The sequence below is a fragment of the Nothoprocta perdicaria genome, unplaced genomic scaffold (genome assembly GCF_003342845.1).
Source record: "Nothoprocta perdicaria isolate Ctin4 unplaced genomic scaffold, notPer1 scaffold_31, whole genome shotgun sequence".
Taxonomy (NCBI): Eukaryota; Metazoa; Chordata; class Aves; order Tinamiformes; family Tinamidae; genus Nothoprocta; species Nothoprocta perdicaria.
The window spans coordinates 2,117,930-2,135,612 of NW_020455544.1; the positions used below are offsets into that span (position 1 = coordinate 2,117,930).

Sequence of the window (17,683 nt, forward strand, 5' to 3'; positions counted from 1 at the left end):
TTAAGAGCTCAGCTCTTTGAAAGCTTCAATCAATACAAACATTTTCCAACTCATTTCAGAACAAGCCCAAAATCCAGCACACGCTCTTCAACATTTACCTTCAAAGCTCAGCTCCCCATTCTCACCGCCTCTCTGATGCCTTAATAGGACCTGATAGTCATAGCATGTTTGGAGTACGTGTATGATTTCCCACAATTGGGGGGGGAGGGAGGGGGAGTCACCATTACGAGGTGTGTCTCAGGAGCATATAGATTTCATATGCCATAAATGTGTCATACCACAGGGGCATATTTTGTTAATGCTATGTAAGATATTACAGTCCGTTCACTTAGCACTGCAGACTGGAACCACACTCACCCAACAAGACAGACAAGTTTGGCTTATACAATACGTAAACAAGCCTCAGAGCAAACATGCAGTAGAACAAGTTGAAACATTGGTTACATTAGTTAAACCTCATTACACCTGAGTAGCCTCTTCATTTCCAGTTATTCCCATTAAGTATACTGTAGGTTAGCAGGATCAGAAAATAACAAGTCATCACCTTCTTCTGTTCCCTGTTTCTGGAATATCTTGCACAGAGAGGTGCAGAGGAACAAATACAGGAGTACACAAACATTACTGGATCGTTCTCAAGCTACTTGAATGTCCACATGCAGACAGCTCTATTTCTCCCCCACTCCTCCCAAGTACCTTCTGTGCCATGGCACAAATCACACATATATACCCATTAGTTTTAACTTGGTCAGCAGCCTTTCATTCCATGAACTATACTGTCATGCAGAACCCTGATGAARTAGCTCATATAACCTTCCTCTTTCAACGCAGCAGGTTTAGATTGAATCATGGCATAAGGGAACAGAGATTCCCTTCTTTGCAGACGCATTACTTTTATTATATCACACTTCCTTTACAGACCATTTTTAAGACCTATGAGAACGCAGCTGCCTGGGTACTCATCATCTCCAGTGCAAGGCAACTYGCTGCTCCACGTGAAATCTGTCCAACACAACGCAGGAGAAGGGGACCTGAGGGAGCAGCAGTCCAGGGAAGTGCTGGAGAAAGCACTGAAAGACAAGCAGAGCTTCTGCTGGGCCCCTTCAGGTGAGGGGAAGCAGAATGAGCCCAGCTTCAGATCTTTCTTTGGATTAATAGGATCATYAATTAAAAGAAAGTCTGACTTCACAGATTAAAAAAAAAAAAAAAGCGCATTTTTTCCAAGAGTCAGCTGTCATATTTGTGTTTGCTTTTATATCTCAATGGAATTCAAGTCATGCACACTATTTGGGACTTTACTGAAGGATGACCACAAAGAAACTTTACAGCTGATACAGAAGGCAGCAGCTTATCTTGGCAGAGTTCCTAACAGAGCACTGATAATTCCCATGCTCTCCCATTCAGGTTCTGTCAATTGTTTCTGCAGGCAAATTTGAGCCATTTTGGATTTACGGATCTCTATACAGCCAAAGCCCTAGTTACAAAGGAACCTCTCRTTCTACCCAGGCAACACTAACAAAGACCAGCTGCTTTTAAAGCCTACTACGTGCTTTCCAAGCAAAGAGACAGGCAAGACCATCTCTCAGCAGAATCTCTCCTAACAACATAACTCACCATTTCATCCCTGTGTATAAGCTAAGAATGATAGAGGAAATGGTTCTTTCAACTATTTCACTCTAGGTGCATTTATAAAAGATTTTGCCAAATCATTTACTGTCATTATTAAACACAATAAATAGAAATAGGCCTGCCAGAATAACAAGCACTTTGAATGCAAACATCTTTCTTGTCCAGCACTGAGATCCATCTTCTACAGCTAGAAGTCTTTCACCCAAAAACCTAAGTGAACAGAGGGTAGCCACTGCATGCACTAGTCCTTCATACATGCAATATAAGGAAAACAGTTTTAATGAAGAAAAAAAGGTGAAAATAATCCAACCTTAATCAGTTCAGAGGATTTAATCAGTTCACCTCAAATTCAGGTAGTACAGACAGAAGATAATACAGCTCTGTTGGAGCAGATAAACTGATACAAGCTTCTCACAGTAGTACAGTGCGGTGACAAAGGCTTTGAATATAACCATCCAATTATCTGAAATTCATGAATTTAAGAGGAACAAAATAGATATTTTATTTGATATATTATTTGATCATTACTACATAGCTAGCAAAGAGTAAAAAGAGWTAAAAAAWAGAATAAAAAGAGACAACTCTGCTCTACCTGAAAAAGCCTGTGTACCTACCAAACAGCTAATTTGGGCAACAGCATCTACTTATTCCTAGAAACTATTACGCCAGGAAACTTACTGGGTAGGAAGATGTGAGTGTATTTCAAAGTAATAGAAAAGGAAGACCAAAAAGGCATTTTCCAAGGGAGAATATACACACACACAGACACACACACCCCTCCCTTGATAGTAAAATGTGACAAAAACAATAGCAGTGTATAGAAGATAATTCCTAGGAGAAAAGGCAGCATTATTTAGAAGCAGTGACACTAAGGATATTATCACCAATATAAAGCTTAAGGAAACTGAGCACAGGAAGCAAAGAGGAAGGAATATATGAGGTAACATAGAAGTTCTGGGTCCCCAGGATAAAGTGGGGAAAAAGGAAAAGGGGAAAGAAAAAGAAAAAAAATCCACGACACAAACCCACAGCTCTAAAACATTTAAAGCAGTGACCAGAGTAGCACGGGATAGTGTCACAAGGCCAAACACAAAATTTCCAACTGGTAATTTTAATTATTTCTAAAGTCAATAAAGATGGAAAGGAAAAGATACAAAGAATGAAAGAAATACTGATAAAGGAACAGGCTTGGAAAAGATCAGAGACATCTAAAATGGTCACGAGGAAAGACTGGAACGGGCAGCAGCCCAGGCCTCCTGAACATGGAGCTCTACCAGTAGCTAGTTTTCTGGGAAGGCTCTTGGCTCCGAATTCTGCTCCCTCCTCCCCCTTGCAGATGTGTTGACCTTCTGGGCACATTACAAGGCTAGTTTATTTATACAAGCTCTTGCCTAAAGGATACAGGCATGGCTGTGAAGATCTACCTGCTAGGAAGGCAAAGACATATCTTCTGTTGGCACTAATTTATAAGTTGCTTAATTGTTTTAATTACTATATACTTACCAAGAAGCTATGGCTAAAGTTGCAAAATATATGTTGCGTTTTATTATGTTTAGAACATCTACTTATCYGGATAATTTTTATCCTACTTGCTGGACATTCAGCATGTTTTCCCTTAAGCAATTTCAGCAACTACTTACTTTTTCAAATGAAGATCTGCAATAGAATCAACTCTCATTTTGCCTATGTACATTACAATAACGCCCAACTGAGCTAGGCTTCAAGGATCTATCCCTGTTATCACATAGCGTAATTACCTAAAACAGCTTTCTGAAAGACGACATTTAGGCATTAAAAAGGTTGTTTGGTTTTTGCTTAAACTTCAGAATACATCCTTGGGCAAGCTTGTGAATCTAGTCTTGTAGCTAAAGGTAATCCCAGAACAACATTTTCATCTGGAGACCCTTTTTCACAGAAAAGTCTTTTCAGTGCTACTGAGGAATAAACAGGATTCAGAGGAACGACTTGTAATGGCCTCAATGAACTTGCTTCCATTCAGCTCTACCTACACATCCAGTAGCTCCGGGATCTGTTCAGAAAAGCAATTAATCACTGTGGGATGCTTTACTTCTTCGTGGAAAGCCAAAAGTAACACATTAAGTCAACAACTTCTATTTTGAAATAGTTTAATTCTCTAAGGAGATGACTGCTTTCCCCAAGTGATGCAGGCATGTATCCGCTGTTGTCGGAGCCAATTCAGAGACCTGTTATTCACTCCTCAGCCAATTTCAAAATCCAACAACCCCTTCAGTAAAGTTGCAGAGACTGTGACATCATGTTGAGCGAGTTTATTGCACAGTTATGGTGCTTATGCCCTTGGATTTTATTTTGTGGGAAAGTACATTTCTTTAGTGGGAAAGTACATTTCTTTAGAGTCTGAACTGTTTTCCTGGTTTATGTCCACTCTCAGAGTTACAAGTTTTGGTATAAAGTTTAGCAGGACCTTTTCATAACACTATAAAGGTATTTTAAAGCTACTTAAGTCTGTGTAGTTCAATTGCCTAGAGAAATATTTGCATTTGAAATTGAGACTTGCTGGAATTCAACAAGCAACTCGCAGAAACACTGCTTAACTATTTGCTAAATCACATGATCCTTTACTGCATTTTATTTGAGCTCTATTTTAGGCTCATTAGAAAGGAAAGAAAAAGAAAATCAAAAAAAAACCACACCCCCAAAAATCTCTCATTTGAGACGGCAAGACTCACCTCCTTAGAGGAAGAATCATAACACAATCACTGGAACTCAATACAAAACAATAATTTAATAACTTCAAGCTCAAATGGAAGCACATTTACATACAATGTGATATTTATTGACTAAAACTGATAAAGCATTAGCAGAAAATACTGCTACATTAAGTTAAAGTAGAAGACTGAAAAACTGAGTTCCATTAAAATTAGGTCAATGTTATCTTCATTTCCAACCCTAAATACTTTATATTACTAACCTAAATTGAAAGACAGTGGTAAACATGTCCTGCAAAACAGTAATTATAGAACCCAATCATKACATTTTTGCTTTTGATTCAGCAAGACTTACACCATACTTCTGTGTCCTTTGTACACTGTATCTTCTTTATTATTCAATAYGGCACTTTTTTTGAATCTGTTCTATTCTGTTTCAAGGTCTCCAAAATGTACACAACAAAAGGATAAAATCAGCATGGGCCAAAACATTTTCATATAATTGCTTGTATATTTAGTTCCCACATGTTGTAGGGTTATTAAAAAACAGGTTGCCATCACTTTACATTAGTACTATAAACATAGCACTGTCTTCTATCACACCTCATCTCTTCCCAATTCCCTACCCTTTTTCATTATCCAAATTGCACCCCCAAGCAAATGAATTTCATACTACAACAGAGAAAACTAAATCCAACCCCAACCATATGAACCAGAAACTCCTCCGTTACCATAGAAAGAAGCCCAAACTCCTTCATACATGGAGAGGAGCGGAGTGAACAGAAGACTGCAACAGCAAGGGTATCCTACTTAAAACTTAAGATACGCGAGCTGTTCCAAAATCTTTCATCAAATTTCCTGAGGACAACCATCCTTTCCTTTACGCACTGGATAAGAACAAATGGTGCAAGGAAAAGGTCTGTGCATATGTTACTAGCATCCAGGAAAAACTAGAATATGAACTATTTCTATAGCATGTCACAGCACAAGGTTTCTGCTGCGACTGTCTCCTCTGTAACTGGTATTAGGATAAAGTAACATTCTATTGCTTAACTTTATTGGCACAATCCATCAAATTTTAAGTTATTCACATGAAGAATATGCTTTCCCTGCAATATGAAAGGCACTTAAAAGTCAATCTAAACTTTAACTCTTGAAAAGAAGGCTCCTTCCCTTTTACAAGAAAGCATAATTAAGAAGTCAGTATAACACTGATGGTTTCTAATCTCATGTAGCCTGCTTTCAAGATATTTGATTTATTCTCAACTTCTTCCCATCTTACTAGCAGGAACTGAGTAGTGAAATGATGATACATGGGACAGGAAAGCAAAAAGTCCTTGTGTTAGAGCTGACAACATTTGTCATAAACAACAGATTAACCCCAGACCCCAGGCATCTCAGCAAGATATGGAAGAGAACAGGGAAAAGGGAACAGCAAGAGTAGGACGGCTTGAGGTAACTTCTCCTTGTTGCTATTGTTATTAGCTTAACACATTGCTTATACACAGCTTTTATTATCTGCTACTATTCACCTGCTTGTCTTGATCTTCCGAGCTGATGTGTTCTTTCAGCTGATGAGAAAAAGAAAGAATTCAGTTGACAAGAGAAATATGCAGAAAGCAGCTCACCCAACCTGCACACAAGCAAATTAGGTTCCCAAGCACATTCTCAGAGACACTTCCCCRCTCCTCCCCACCAAAAAAAAATAAAATAAATAATTTTGGAGGAGGTGCCAGGAGTAAAACACTTTTCTATTGTGGGGAGGAAGAGCTATCTATGATTCAGACATTAGGAAGTGACAAGAAAGACTAAATTATGCAATTTAAGAATAGGAAAATAAACAGAAAATGGCTGTGATGAAAAGGAGGAGGGGATGACACGAGAGCCAAGAGCTTTGGATCTCCTCTCTCACTTGCGCAGGGCTGAAGAGAAGGTCTGAGCAGGCCCCATAGGGTTTCATCACCTTTCACCCCTTCTCCTAGGGCTGGCCAGGGACTTTCCTCCCTAGCATTGAGTAAGAAACATCTGCTAARCTCAGGCCCCCAGCTGGAAAGGGCAGATTACGGTCTTTCTAACTCAGTTTTGTTGCAGAGTCACAGGTCTCGAGGAGGAGCGCTCCATCCTGCCCCCTTTCACGGGGCAGCTCCCAGGAGCGCAGCAGGCTCCAGAAGGCACCGGGAAACCCGCCCTTCCTTCCCTCYGAGCCATCCCATGGTGAGTGCTGAGCAGCAGTGGTGAAACCCAGTTTCACGCTGCTGCCACGGAGCATTTTGAAGCCAACAGGGCTTCAGCCTATCTGAACCAGTGTCTGTGCCACCCTTCCCAATCCGCGCAGCAATGAGCCTACCAGGAGGCAACGTTGGACAAAGAAAAAGCTCCACGGTAGCTGCCACTCAAATTCCTGGCACTTCAGCAGCAGCAAATGGGAAAAAGGTGCAAAAGGAGCTGCCTTTCCTTCCAGGCAGCAGAAGAAGGTAGGAGCACACTCACTCAGACACCAGGTACACAGAGGTTAYGCAGGGAAACGTGGCACTGGGAAGGGGGCTGCGGTATCTCCCCTCCAACGGGTCTGCGCTCGGCTCTCAGCAGCACCTGCCAGAGAAATACCCTTCGTGCTAATTGCGCACACTTACTGCAATTTAAAAACATGTCCTTTCCAAAATTAAGGCAGTGCACTAGAAGATTTGAGTCACACAGCAGGTTATGGCTGCATGTTAACTCAATGCCACTAAAGAACATGATCATGGTTATCTAATGGTGATAGTGTTTCATTTATATAATTGCWAAAGATTTCTTTGCTATAAATTTCTGCAATCTGTTTTTTGATCCTGGAGCAGCAGGGACTCACATATGATCAGAGCCATCAGGTCAAGGAAAATTGTGAAAAAGCAATTAAATTAGCATTAAAGCATAGATCATAGCAGGAAAACACTGTCCTTGTCCTAGGACAAAAAAAAAAAAAACCACACACACAACACCTTGGGATGAAGTGAAGTTTCCCAATTTATACTAATGAGTCACCTGAAAACTGCTCTTGACTTTTACAGATCTCTTCCCCCACCTAGTTTCTTTCCTTCCCCAAAACTCCAGAAAAGAGAAAATAGGTTTATCTTCAAATAAACACATTTATATAGACTCAGGAGGCAGTCACTGTGTGCTAACACATCTTTAATAAAGGATAGCTCAGTTATTTTTCACAGCCCTGACAAGCTTATGCAATTTAACTTGGTGCACACAGGTGTGYGAGATAGATCATAACCAAGAACGTGACATTACCTCAGCTTGAGCTTTAAGGGCATTTTTTCCACACAGAGTAACAAACAAGTCATTAGCCTGCAAATCTTATCTACAAAGCATGATGCAAACAGTTTCAGCAATAACTGAGCAGAAAGAGCACATGGGAAGGCACTAGTGAGAGCAAGGATCAGGAAGATAGACTTATTGCTCCAAGAAAGTTATTTTCCACATTTACTTCACAGGAAAGAATTTTGTAAAAGCAAAGTTTATCTAACACCACCATAAGGACATGACTTAGTATAACGTATAACTGAAAGGAAAAAACATTTCTTGAATGAGTAACACCACAAGAGTTTGTGGATTTATAAACAAGTGAAATAGTGATAAAATTTTATCAGTTTGTGGCTTAAAACTCAGATCAAGTTTGTATAGACCAATACTTTCTAGAGAAGACCAGACTGGATCACACTCAATCTACTTCTCATACCTGCAACACACRAGCAAAAAAACAAAAACAACAACAACAAACTATCACAGGTGAATTAGAAGAAATGAGCTAAGGAACTTCATGTTTCAAATCTCCTTTCGTCATACCCCGAGTCTCTAAGCGTTCATTACTACAGCTGTGAGATTCTTTCTGTCCAAGACCTCTGGAATCTCCTACATTCCTGACTTGGACATCACTTGGCAGAGCAGTCCCCTAATCTCTTCTGGGAAAAGCAAACCTCTTCAGCTTTAAACTTCACTGCACKACATGCCCCTCCTGCTGCTGCTCTCCCCTCCTTTTCAAACTATGCAAGGACAAACTACCAGTTCACATCCTGAAGACTGCACAAGACTTTTATGGCAGCCTCTCCTTTTTTTCTCTTCRTAAGAAAAACACACTATCTGTCTTTATATTATCACAGTAAAAAGAACAGACATATTTTCCCTATTGTCTTTCCTAGTATGATTCTTTAATTCTGCACTAGTATTTGCAGGGAAGGGACAGACCTGCTGTCGGTATTTCACCGCCCTTCCAAGCGTCCCCAAAGTTGATATGCTTTTTTGGAGCATAATTGTAAACCAGCTTCTGGAAACGGACTTYGGACTAAGTCAAGAATAACTAACTACTGCTCACACACTGTAGGACTAGCTGCTCCAAAAAGAAATCCTTGAAAGGCAGCAATCCTTCCCTTCCTGTCCCCCTCCCAAAATCTCATGGCTTCMTTCTGAGCAGCTCCTCATCCCAATTCAAGATCTACATGGAGACACAAGTGTCAGAAAAGAGCAGCAGAAACACACGTTCAGTGCAAAGGGGAACATTTCTCTGGTACATTACATGACTCAGAGTAGTTTCTTCAGACAAAAGGAAGATGACAAACTAAAACACTTTTCACAATCACTTCTTGAAGTTAAGATGTGCAACATTCCTTTCTAAACCTTAAAGCTAAAAATCTAGTTTTCACCTAGCATCATATACCTATTTACCTTTTACCTTACTCTTSCCAGCACAGTGTCATGCTTATGCACGGCTTGTGTCAAAGGTCTATTTGAAGGCAGGAATTTAAAGGCAGAGATATTAACTGCGTTTGAAAAGCTTCCTGCACAGCTTTCCCAAACCTAATCCCATGAACTCCTCCTGCCAACAGCAGGCACCTATGGCAGCTTTATTTTGTTTTTAAACCCAAGCCCCAGAAAACATACAAAAATAGACAAATGCAGCTTGTTTCCCCACTGCCTGCTTTGCCTCTCTCCTTTTCTTTTCAGGCAGAGGCGAGGAGGAGTGGAACGTGCTCAGCCATCGCATTCCTCGCAGGGTGGAGGCAGGCTTACCCTGAGGAAGGCACATCTGCCATCACCCTGCCCCAAGGCTGCCTGCGCTCGCGGGAGGGCRGGGAGGTGGATCGAGTTTGTCCCAGCACCGTCTCCATTGCCACAGAGAGCTTATCTGGCACCGTCCTCTCCTGTAAAACGGCTGGGCAGCCAACACACGAGCAGCACAGCCTGCTGGAAAGCTCTAGGGCACAAGAGGCGCGACGAGACACGGTCGCTTCTCGGCTGCTAGGCAAGGTCATCCCTAGGCCCTGCTGCCATCGCCACCAGGGCTGCGCACAGCTCGACACGCGGCACCGCCGAGGAACGTGCTGGCCAGAGAACTAACGTGAGCTTGCTCTCTGTGGGAGAGGATGCAAAAATTTCCTCYCTTGTAAAAACAGATGCGACAAAGCTCGAAGCTTCCCAGAAATTCCAAGAGAAGAATAAGCACAGCTGTTGATCAAGCATCACTTCTTGAAGTGTTCTGCCAACAAATCTCTCTTTAAAATACRGACTAGCAAAATCTTTTCATTTAATTCAGTTGTTGGAACTCAGCTGTCAGGGAGCAACACATTGGCACACTATTCCACACCTCTCCTGGCAGATGCACCAGCTCTTTCTCAAGATGTACTTTTTATACAGAAATATGCTATTACACATGRACGCTATGCCGAATAATACATGAGACCTACACACACAGGACCTGACTTCATACATATGTTGTTATCCCACCAGTTCCCAGGCAGCTATCATGTTGTCAGTATCTGAATGAATTGCCATTTGCCAGTAGAAAGGACAAAAAAAATATGACACAGGGATAGTCCTCAGGAAAAGTTAATCTGGAGGGATTTTGACACCGAAGCAGTAGTTACATCATACAAAATGCCACTAAATATATCCCTTCATCTACAAGGTCTCAGTTAAAGGAAAAAGAAAAAAAAATGTATAATTCGGGATACTAACAAGATAGTCAGACACTACATAAGGTAAAAAAAACTTTTCAACTAAAAGTAATGTGGCATGTTCCAAAAGCCTCAAGAGTTGATCGTGAGAAGTAAAGTTTTCCTCAAGAACCCAAGCACAAAAACAGACTACATAATCTTGAATTGAAAGTCAGTTTAAAAAAAGAAAGCACAATAACACAACTAGCATATGGCAGAGAACAATACCGACAAAACTAATACCATTCGTACAAATACGAACACTTTTACTGAAGTAAATAAGCCAGAAAAATCACCAAGAAGAAACAGAGAGAAATGCAATAGTCTAATCCAGAATTGATATATCAGGAATTAAAAATGAGTAACTTAGTACTTAACCTAGAGATACCAGAAATTCCCATCCCACCCTCAGAAAAAGAAAAATTGCTTAGAAAAATTTGTTTGCAGATATAAGGAACTGAATCCACATTAGTGTCAAAAAAAAACAAACAACTTTGAACTAACAATATTCACCTGCACACAGCACATACCTGCCTTAACAAGGCTATTCCTTTCTGTCTGATCTTTCTGCCTGCCTTGCTGAAGTCATTTGCATGACATAAGGTCTGTCTCTCATAATGAAATACTGCAATTAAATTGCARCAGATTAAATTGTTTATATTGACAATAAAACGATTAGTCATTGGTGCAGGGAAAATTTTAAGGTTACTTTTAAAGACATCTGACCAAGTGTGTCACTACAACACTGAAGTAGCTGTCATGGATTGAAAAAAAAAAAAGTTTATTTGCTTTAAAGTTAAAACAAAATTTGCATGTCATTTGCACTTTCCTTGATTTCAGAAACTATTTCATCTAATATACACTCTTGAAAACTATTTTTAGACTAGAAGGAGGTGACAGCAAAACCTAAGTGTAAGAGACACCCAAATCAGAGCCAACATACATTACTTTCATCTTTTTAGATTACTGCATTTTGAATTACTGATTCTCCTTTCACTTTTACAAAGGCTTTTGCCAAAGCCATCAACAAAAAGGAATGAGAAATAAATGTGTTCTAAGGTCTACGCAGAGAGAGGCTACATTTGATTGTAATCATCTGACCCAGAAGCCATGCCAAAAAAAGACTTCAAGCACACCAGCAAAGTAGGAAAAAAAAGGAGAAACAGAAGTGTCCAAGCAATCATTCCAAGATTAAAAAAAGAAATAAAATTAAAAAAAAAAAAAGGAGAAAAAGGATACTGGAATCCATTTTCCATCTGTCACTTTCATCTTTATAAATAGAAGAAAATTCAATACAAAAAAAAAAGTAGACTGAAAAGCACAAGATTATATCCAATCTGAAAGAATGTTAACCAAAATTAACAGCACTGCTCTACAGGTGTTTGGGAGAAGGGAAGCACTCCCCTGAGGCTTCCAAAATTGTGTTCTTTYTGACAGTAAAAGCCTACAATTTTTTTAAAGTTAAAATGTCCTGAAAAAAACATTCCTTTTCTCAATATATGCAATTCACATTTATTTCGCACAGCTGCCTTCCACATCTTTTGGCTTACAGGTGACTACAAGACATGCAAAACTGAGATCATCTGTATATAATTGGAAGCTAAAGTCATGATATTTCACGATCTCCTCTGATGGCATAATACACATGTTGCTCACACTGGATATTCAACACTGCAGCACTTCGGACATATTTGCAGCAGCAGCTGCTAAGCGGCATCCCAAAAAGCTGGAGACATTCATTTGCTTTTCCACTTCCTCTCCCTGTTCCTGTTAAGCTCTTCATTGAATTGTAATCAGCTGCACCAAATCTCAACACATCTACCAAAAGGCAGAAGCAAACTGAAAGGATATCCATAACCTGGTGTGCACCTAAGCGAGAACAGTCTGCAATGTTATTGAAAGGCAGGAATTGACGCAGCTCTCAGCTATTTTAGCCCCAGAATAAGAGTTACCATCTAACAGTTAACAAAAASTCTTAATATCAAGAAAAGCATTTATGAATATCTGGATAATTTCATATGTCCAACAGATCATCTTCACTTAAAGAGGAACAGGACCATTTCCGCGAGTCAGGTCTCTAACTGGAGCAGAAGTATTTAAAGAGTTGGARAACTAGAAGACTGATCACCCAAGCTCAGAAATATTTACATTAAATTATGTACATCAGTATGGGAATCACATAAGATGCAGAGTAACTAAGCAAGAGGAGTCTCTTCTGCCGGTATGTGCACACTAGACATACTAGTTCTGTGTACAGACTCTCCAGCCTTTCCCCTGGAAGCCCTTTGGGCCGAGAGGATTCAGAGCACGCAAGCAGCTCAGCAACGGCTCTCGCAGCACAGCAGCCAGCGCAGGCTGCAAATGCCCGCGGGGCAAGGGTAATAGATACCTGCACCCTGGCTCCTGTGTTGCTAAGAGGAGGCAGAGTGCCCAAAGAACAAGCTTGCAAAGTGCAGGTCCCCCAAAGTCACACCTCACGACTTTCTTCTGTAGCATAAGGCTCCTGCACAAGCATGGTGCAATTCCTGTAAGCTCCTCAGCAACTCTGAGAGTAGCACAAGCACAACCATATTCAGAATATTAAGATGCCTCAGTTTTACTAGATTAGGCTCCCCTGTCTTGAATTAACTCGGCCACTCCACAGGGATAGCACTAAACAAACAAAGCCATCTTGTTTTTTTTGTATAAATCAGCTGTCTTTGTGATCTTCCATCAGCATGGTAAGCAAATAAAAAAGGTTTTAACAAATATATGCCTTCCCTAAAGAAGATTTTTGTCAGGCACTTCAGCTTGTACTGGTTTACAGCTATTCTGCYGAATAAAATATTTCTTAATACCATTACATATCTTAGCATATTTAATATTACTCAAGACAGAATAGGAGCTATGTGATTAGTGTCAAAGAGTAACTGCCATACAGGCCCATAGTAAAATACTTCTATTTTTGCACCTGTACTGCCTTAGACTATAGTTCAAAACTCAGTAATCAGTTTAATAATCTCTGATGTTTTAGTCACTACCTCATCCCAGTTGTCTAAACTGGACAACATTAGAATRAGCTGTTGAATGCTACATAGTTTTTCTTTGAATTATATCAGTGTGTCCCTAATGTTTTGTAGGAAAAAAAAAGAAGTTTCTCATTTTTAAACTCTTGACTTTTAAATAACTATAYGAGTGATCAATTACAAAAACAAATCCTTCTATTTTTGCACTATTGTAAAGAGAGAAGGATGAAAATTAAGGGCTCTAATTTACTTTTAAAACTGTCTTGGGAGTCTCTAAGCACAGGAAAGACTATCAGATACGCAGAAAAATCTTGAACCAAGCTACCCATAAAGGTGGTGGCTCCCCCTACAATATAGCCTGCTTCTATTTTTTTTTTAAATGAAGTTTTAACTTACACAAAATTGAGCATATTTCAGTAAGAACATGSAGATGTATCACATTCTCACTCAAGAACATAAGCCACTGCAACACAAAGCTCAGTCTCAGTTACACCACACTTGCTTTAAAATTACCAAAACACCAAATGCTACTCCCTACATCAGTACAATTTCTGTGAATCAACTGTATAAACCAACCATCAAGACTCAAATTCTTGCTTTAAGCATATTCATTAGTCATACTTAACCCTAGCCACCATGCAAACAAAAATGTAGCAATTATAAGAAATGTCTCAAAAGAGTCTCTCCCATTCACTCAACATTTTTGCCCCTTGCTTCACCAAGGAGACAGCTGTATTTAAGTATCTGATTCTCTACACTGGGCTACCACACTGAAWATTAGCTACTTCTGCTGGCACAGAAAAAAATGCAATATAGCAGAGAATTATGAAAGCAAGTTTTACTCTCCATTTTTAAAGGGACTGATGGGGGGGAAGAGGTTTTCCGTTTAGATCTTTGAAAATGAGAGAACTAGAGCAGAAAAAATGCGAGTTAGTGGCAGTAGGTTAAAGCAGAAAGCATATGCAAAACTGACAGCAACCAAACAAGTGAGAGCAGGAGACGATTTGGAGGATCACAGAAGCTGCAACGCTGAGCAGTCCCCTATACCTGTGCAAAAACCAGTTCTCTCACAGCACTCACGTGGGACCTATGTAGGATTTAGCTCCACTTTCCTTTCCCTTCTCCCATCCCAAACGCACATCCCGATCTCTGATCCACACCTGACACCAAGGTTTCACAGATCTGCTGCTGGAAACAGCCAGCCCATTCCAGCAAATAAACCAGTCCCCATACTGGTTTCTCCCAGCTTCAGGGAACCAGCAACAGGTGACAATGGTTAGCTTTAAGTTACTTCCAAACCAAAAATGCATGAATGAGACAGGAAAATAGGACTGCTTTTAAGGTAGGAAAAGAAATACACGGTGCTAAGGCATCCATCCAARCAAATCTGATTTTTCCACCTCCAGGACAGCTCTTTCTTTTTAGGCTCCAAATGGCTATAAGCTAGCTTTAATACTGTGTCCAACTGCTTCAAACAAAAATTAAAGTTGCTGTGAAACATATGTCTATGCACTAGCTTCAAAGTGTTCCTTTTCACCCTTCCTAGGAACTGAAACCATATTTAACTGCAATTTCAAACTTTTTATCTCCCTTCCCAGATGGTAACCTGGATTTGCCCCAACACTTGCATGCAAAAAACTAATAGGGCGTGAAGTTACAATTTTCCATATATATATATGTGAAAAGTATGCATTGCAGAACAGCCGTTTTTTACTGAAAATGCTTTCCTGTCTTTTCTTCTGCTGCAGCCTCCTGAAATATCACCAGTATAAAACAGAGCTAAAAAAAAAAAAAAAAAGACAGCTTGCCTGTGCCTCACCAAAGACATAAAATTAGAGAGAGTAGAAGCCAAGGTTTCAATCACTGTGCACACAATGCAAATTCACTGTCGTGAGTATGACAACTTTTTGCTTGGACAAAAACCACAAGCGTGATGCCCAGATCACTTTTATGCCTTGGAAGCTCATGTGAACCTCCAGCCTACAACTAATCAGTGCTACAGACCAGCAGGAGGAATCTTGCTTAAATTCCTCCCTTGACCAGCCCCTTTCTTCCACACAGGAGAGTACAAGCAGATAACAGTCCACAGCAATGTGGAAGATGTAAACTTATGACCTTATGGCCTACAGTGCATACAGAAACGGTACCGAGTCAACCTAGAGCTAATGTAAGCATGCCATCCCATCACTTGGGTACTCCACATCCTCAAAAAGCCCTCTGTTTCAAGCAAACATAGAGGAATTGCTTCTTCGGACCTGGGAACTCCTTAACCAACACCACAGTTAGAGGTTTCCTCTTAAGGGCTGGGATGTTATGCTAACACAGGAGCGAGTACATTGGGGCGGGGGGGAAGCAAGCTAGTGTATTTAGAAGCTGATTTATGGTATCAATTTAGGACACCAGGCTCCTGTTCATATTATCTTCCATCAACAACCATGATAACTGCTTGTAATTTAAAGCGTGCACAGAAAATTAATTCAAACTTGAAAAAAAAAGTAACCTGAAGTATTTTACTTATACTTACTACCTTCACAATTTCAACACTTCAGTGATAGCCTAGGAGTGTACAGCCCATATGTATACATGCACATGTAGCAAATCAGGCAAAAAGCAGCCCCTGCTCAACGTGGCAGGGAAATACAGCCCTCCCTGGGCCCATGAGGACATTCTCCCTGCAAGTCTGATCCCGCACTCCCAGCATGAAAAGCATTTTTGCCACTGGGAACAGGGGAGCGGGCTACTTCCCCTCCTCCTTTTTTTTGGAAGAAGAAAAGGTGGAAGAGTCACATTTGGCAATTCCTCGTCACTCAAAAATCCACGGACAACAACCAGAGTGTGCTTCTCCCAAGTTTATTCTTTGCAAAATGACTGCCAATCACCACCAACAAAAATAACAAGGTCACGGTAAGAGCTGCACTCTGCAGATCCGTCTGTGTTGTTTAACTACTTTCATAAAAGCTGGTAACGGCAAAAACTGTTTCTATTTAAATACTTGCTAAACAAAGATTAAAAAAAAAAAAGAGGGGAGAGAGAAAAAAAAGAGGCCCCAACACCCGGTGCCAGTGGGAAAGGCCTGGGCACAGAGGGCTCCTGGCATCCCCCCGAGCCTCCTACGTGACTTGACAGCGCCTGGGCCGAGCACAAGGGCGCTGCTGTTCCCCTCGCGAAACCTGCCCTCTCAGCAGAGCAGCTCCCCTTGCCCGCAGCCCAAATGTCAGCTCCGCTACGGCCTCCTGAAAACACGGACTTCTGAGCAACAGGAGGCTGCTATAAAATAAATAAATAAATGGAAAAATTCTCGAAACTCTTCCCCGCTCCCGGTCGATCCCGGGTGCCCCGGCCCGGCCGGCAGCGACTTTCCGGCCGCCGCGGCACGGTGCGGGGAGGGCACCGGCCCGGGCTCGGCACCCGCACGGCGAGTGTTTACATTTAAAATGCATACATCTCCGAGCCCGGATCCTAAGGGAAGAGGGGAAAAAACTCCGCCCCCCATCGCTCCCAGCTCTCTCAGAAAAAGACGGTAAAAACGAAGGGGGAAAGATCTGACCACTCGGCTTCCTTTTTTTTTTTTTTTTTGTTTATTATTTATTTTTTTCTCCTTTCTTTTTTCCCCCTCTCTTTCCCCTCAAAAAAAATAAAAAATAAAGTAAAAGGAAATAAAGCCAACACAGAAGGAAGCAAACAAAACAGCGACCCAAGTCCCGCGGGAGGCGGCCGCGGCGGGAGCGCTCCGCGTTGTCAGCGCCCGCGGAGCCGCAAGGACGGGACGAGATGGGACGGGACGGGCGCGGGGGGGGGGGAGGGAAGGCAGACACGGGCGGGAAGGCGCGCGTGGGAACAGGCACTCACGTAGCGCTTCAACTTCTTCTCCGGCGGCGACTTTCGGAGCCAGCCCGAGCAGACCACCTCGCCGCCGCTCATGGCTGCGCCGCCGGCGCGCTGCCCTCGTCGCCCCGCTGCTCTCGGTCGTGCCGCTCCCCCGCGGCAGCGGCAGCGGCGGCAGCGCGGCGCTCGCTCCGGCCTCCCGCGCTGCGGGGCGAGGCGGGCACGGCAGGGGCGGGCGAGGAGCAGCGCGTGTCTCGCCTCTCACGCACAAACAAACAGGCGCCGCGGAGGCCGAGCGCAAGAAGGAGCGCGGCCGGGCGGGGAGCCTGCCCCCTGCCTTCCTCCCGCCTCCTTCTCGCCGCCCTTCACGCCAGCAGCGGGAGAGACGACGAGGAGCGGTGGCCGCCGCCCCGCCGCCAACTTCGGCTCCGGCGTCCCGGGGCAGGATCCAGCCGCCGCCCCGCGCCGCTGGCGCCGCCTCCGCGACCGTCCCGACGGCGGGGCGGGAGCGGGGTGGGCTTCCCCTCCTCTCGCCGGGGGCAACGGCGGGGTCGGGATCCAGAGC

The 17,683-nt window shown here is 42.2% G+C and overlaps 1 protein-coding gene across 3 annotated transcripts in view; it reads right to left on the minus strand.

Moving 5' to 3' along the window:
- Window positions 1–17,217, minus strand: part of GAB1 (GRB2 associated binding protein 1) — an 85,741-nt gene extending 68,524 nt beyond the window's left edge. For 2 of the 3 annotated variants that reach the window (XM_026042596.1, XM_026042595.1), the window contains exon 1: window positions 17,143–17,214. In XM_026042596.1, the coding sequence (XP_025898381.1) occupies window positions 17,143–17,214 (72 nt within the window). Of the gene's footprint in view, window positions 1–17,142 lie in introns of all 3 variants that reach the window. The other variant, XM_026042597.1, reaches the window with a different exon arrangement.
- Window positions 17,218–17,683: the final 466 nt, after the last annotated feature.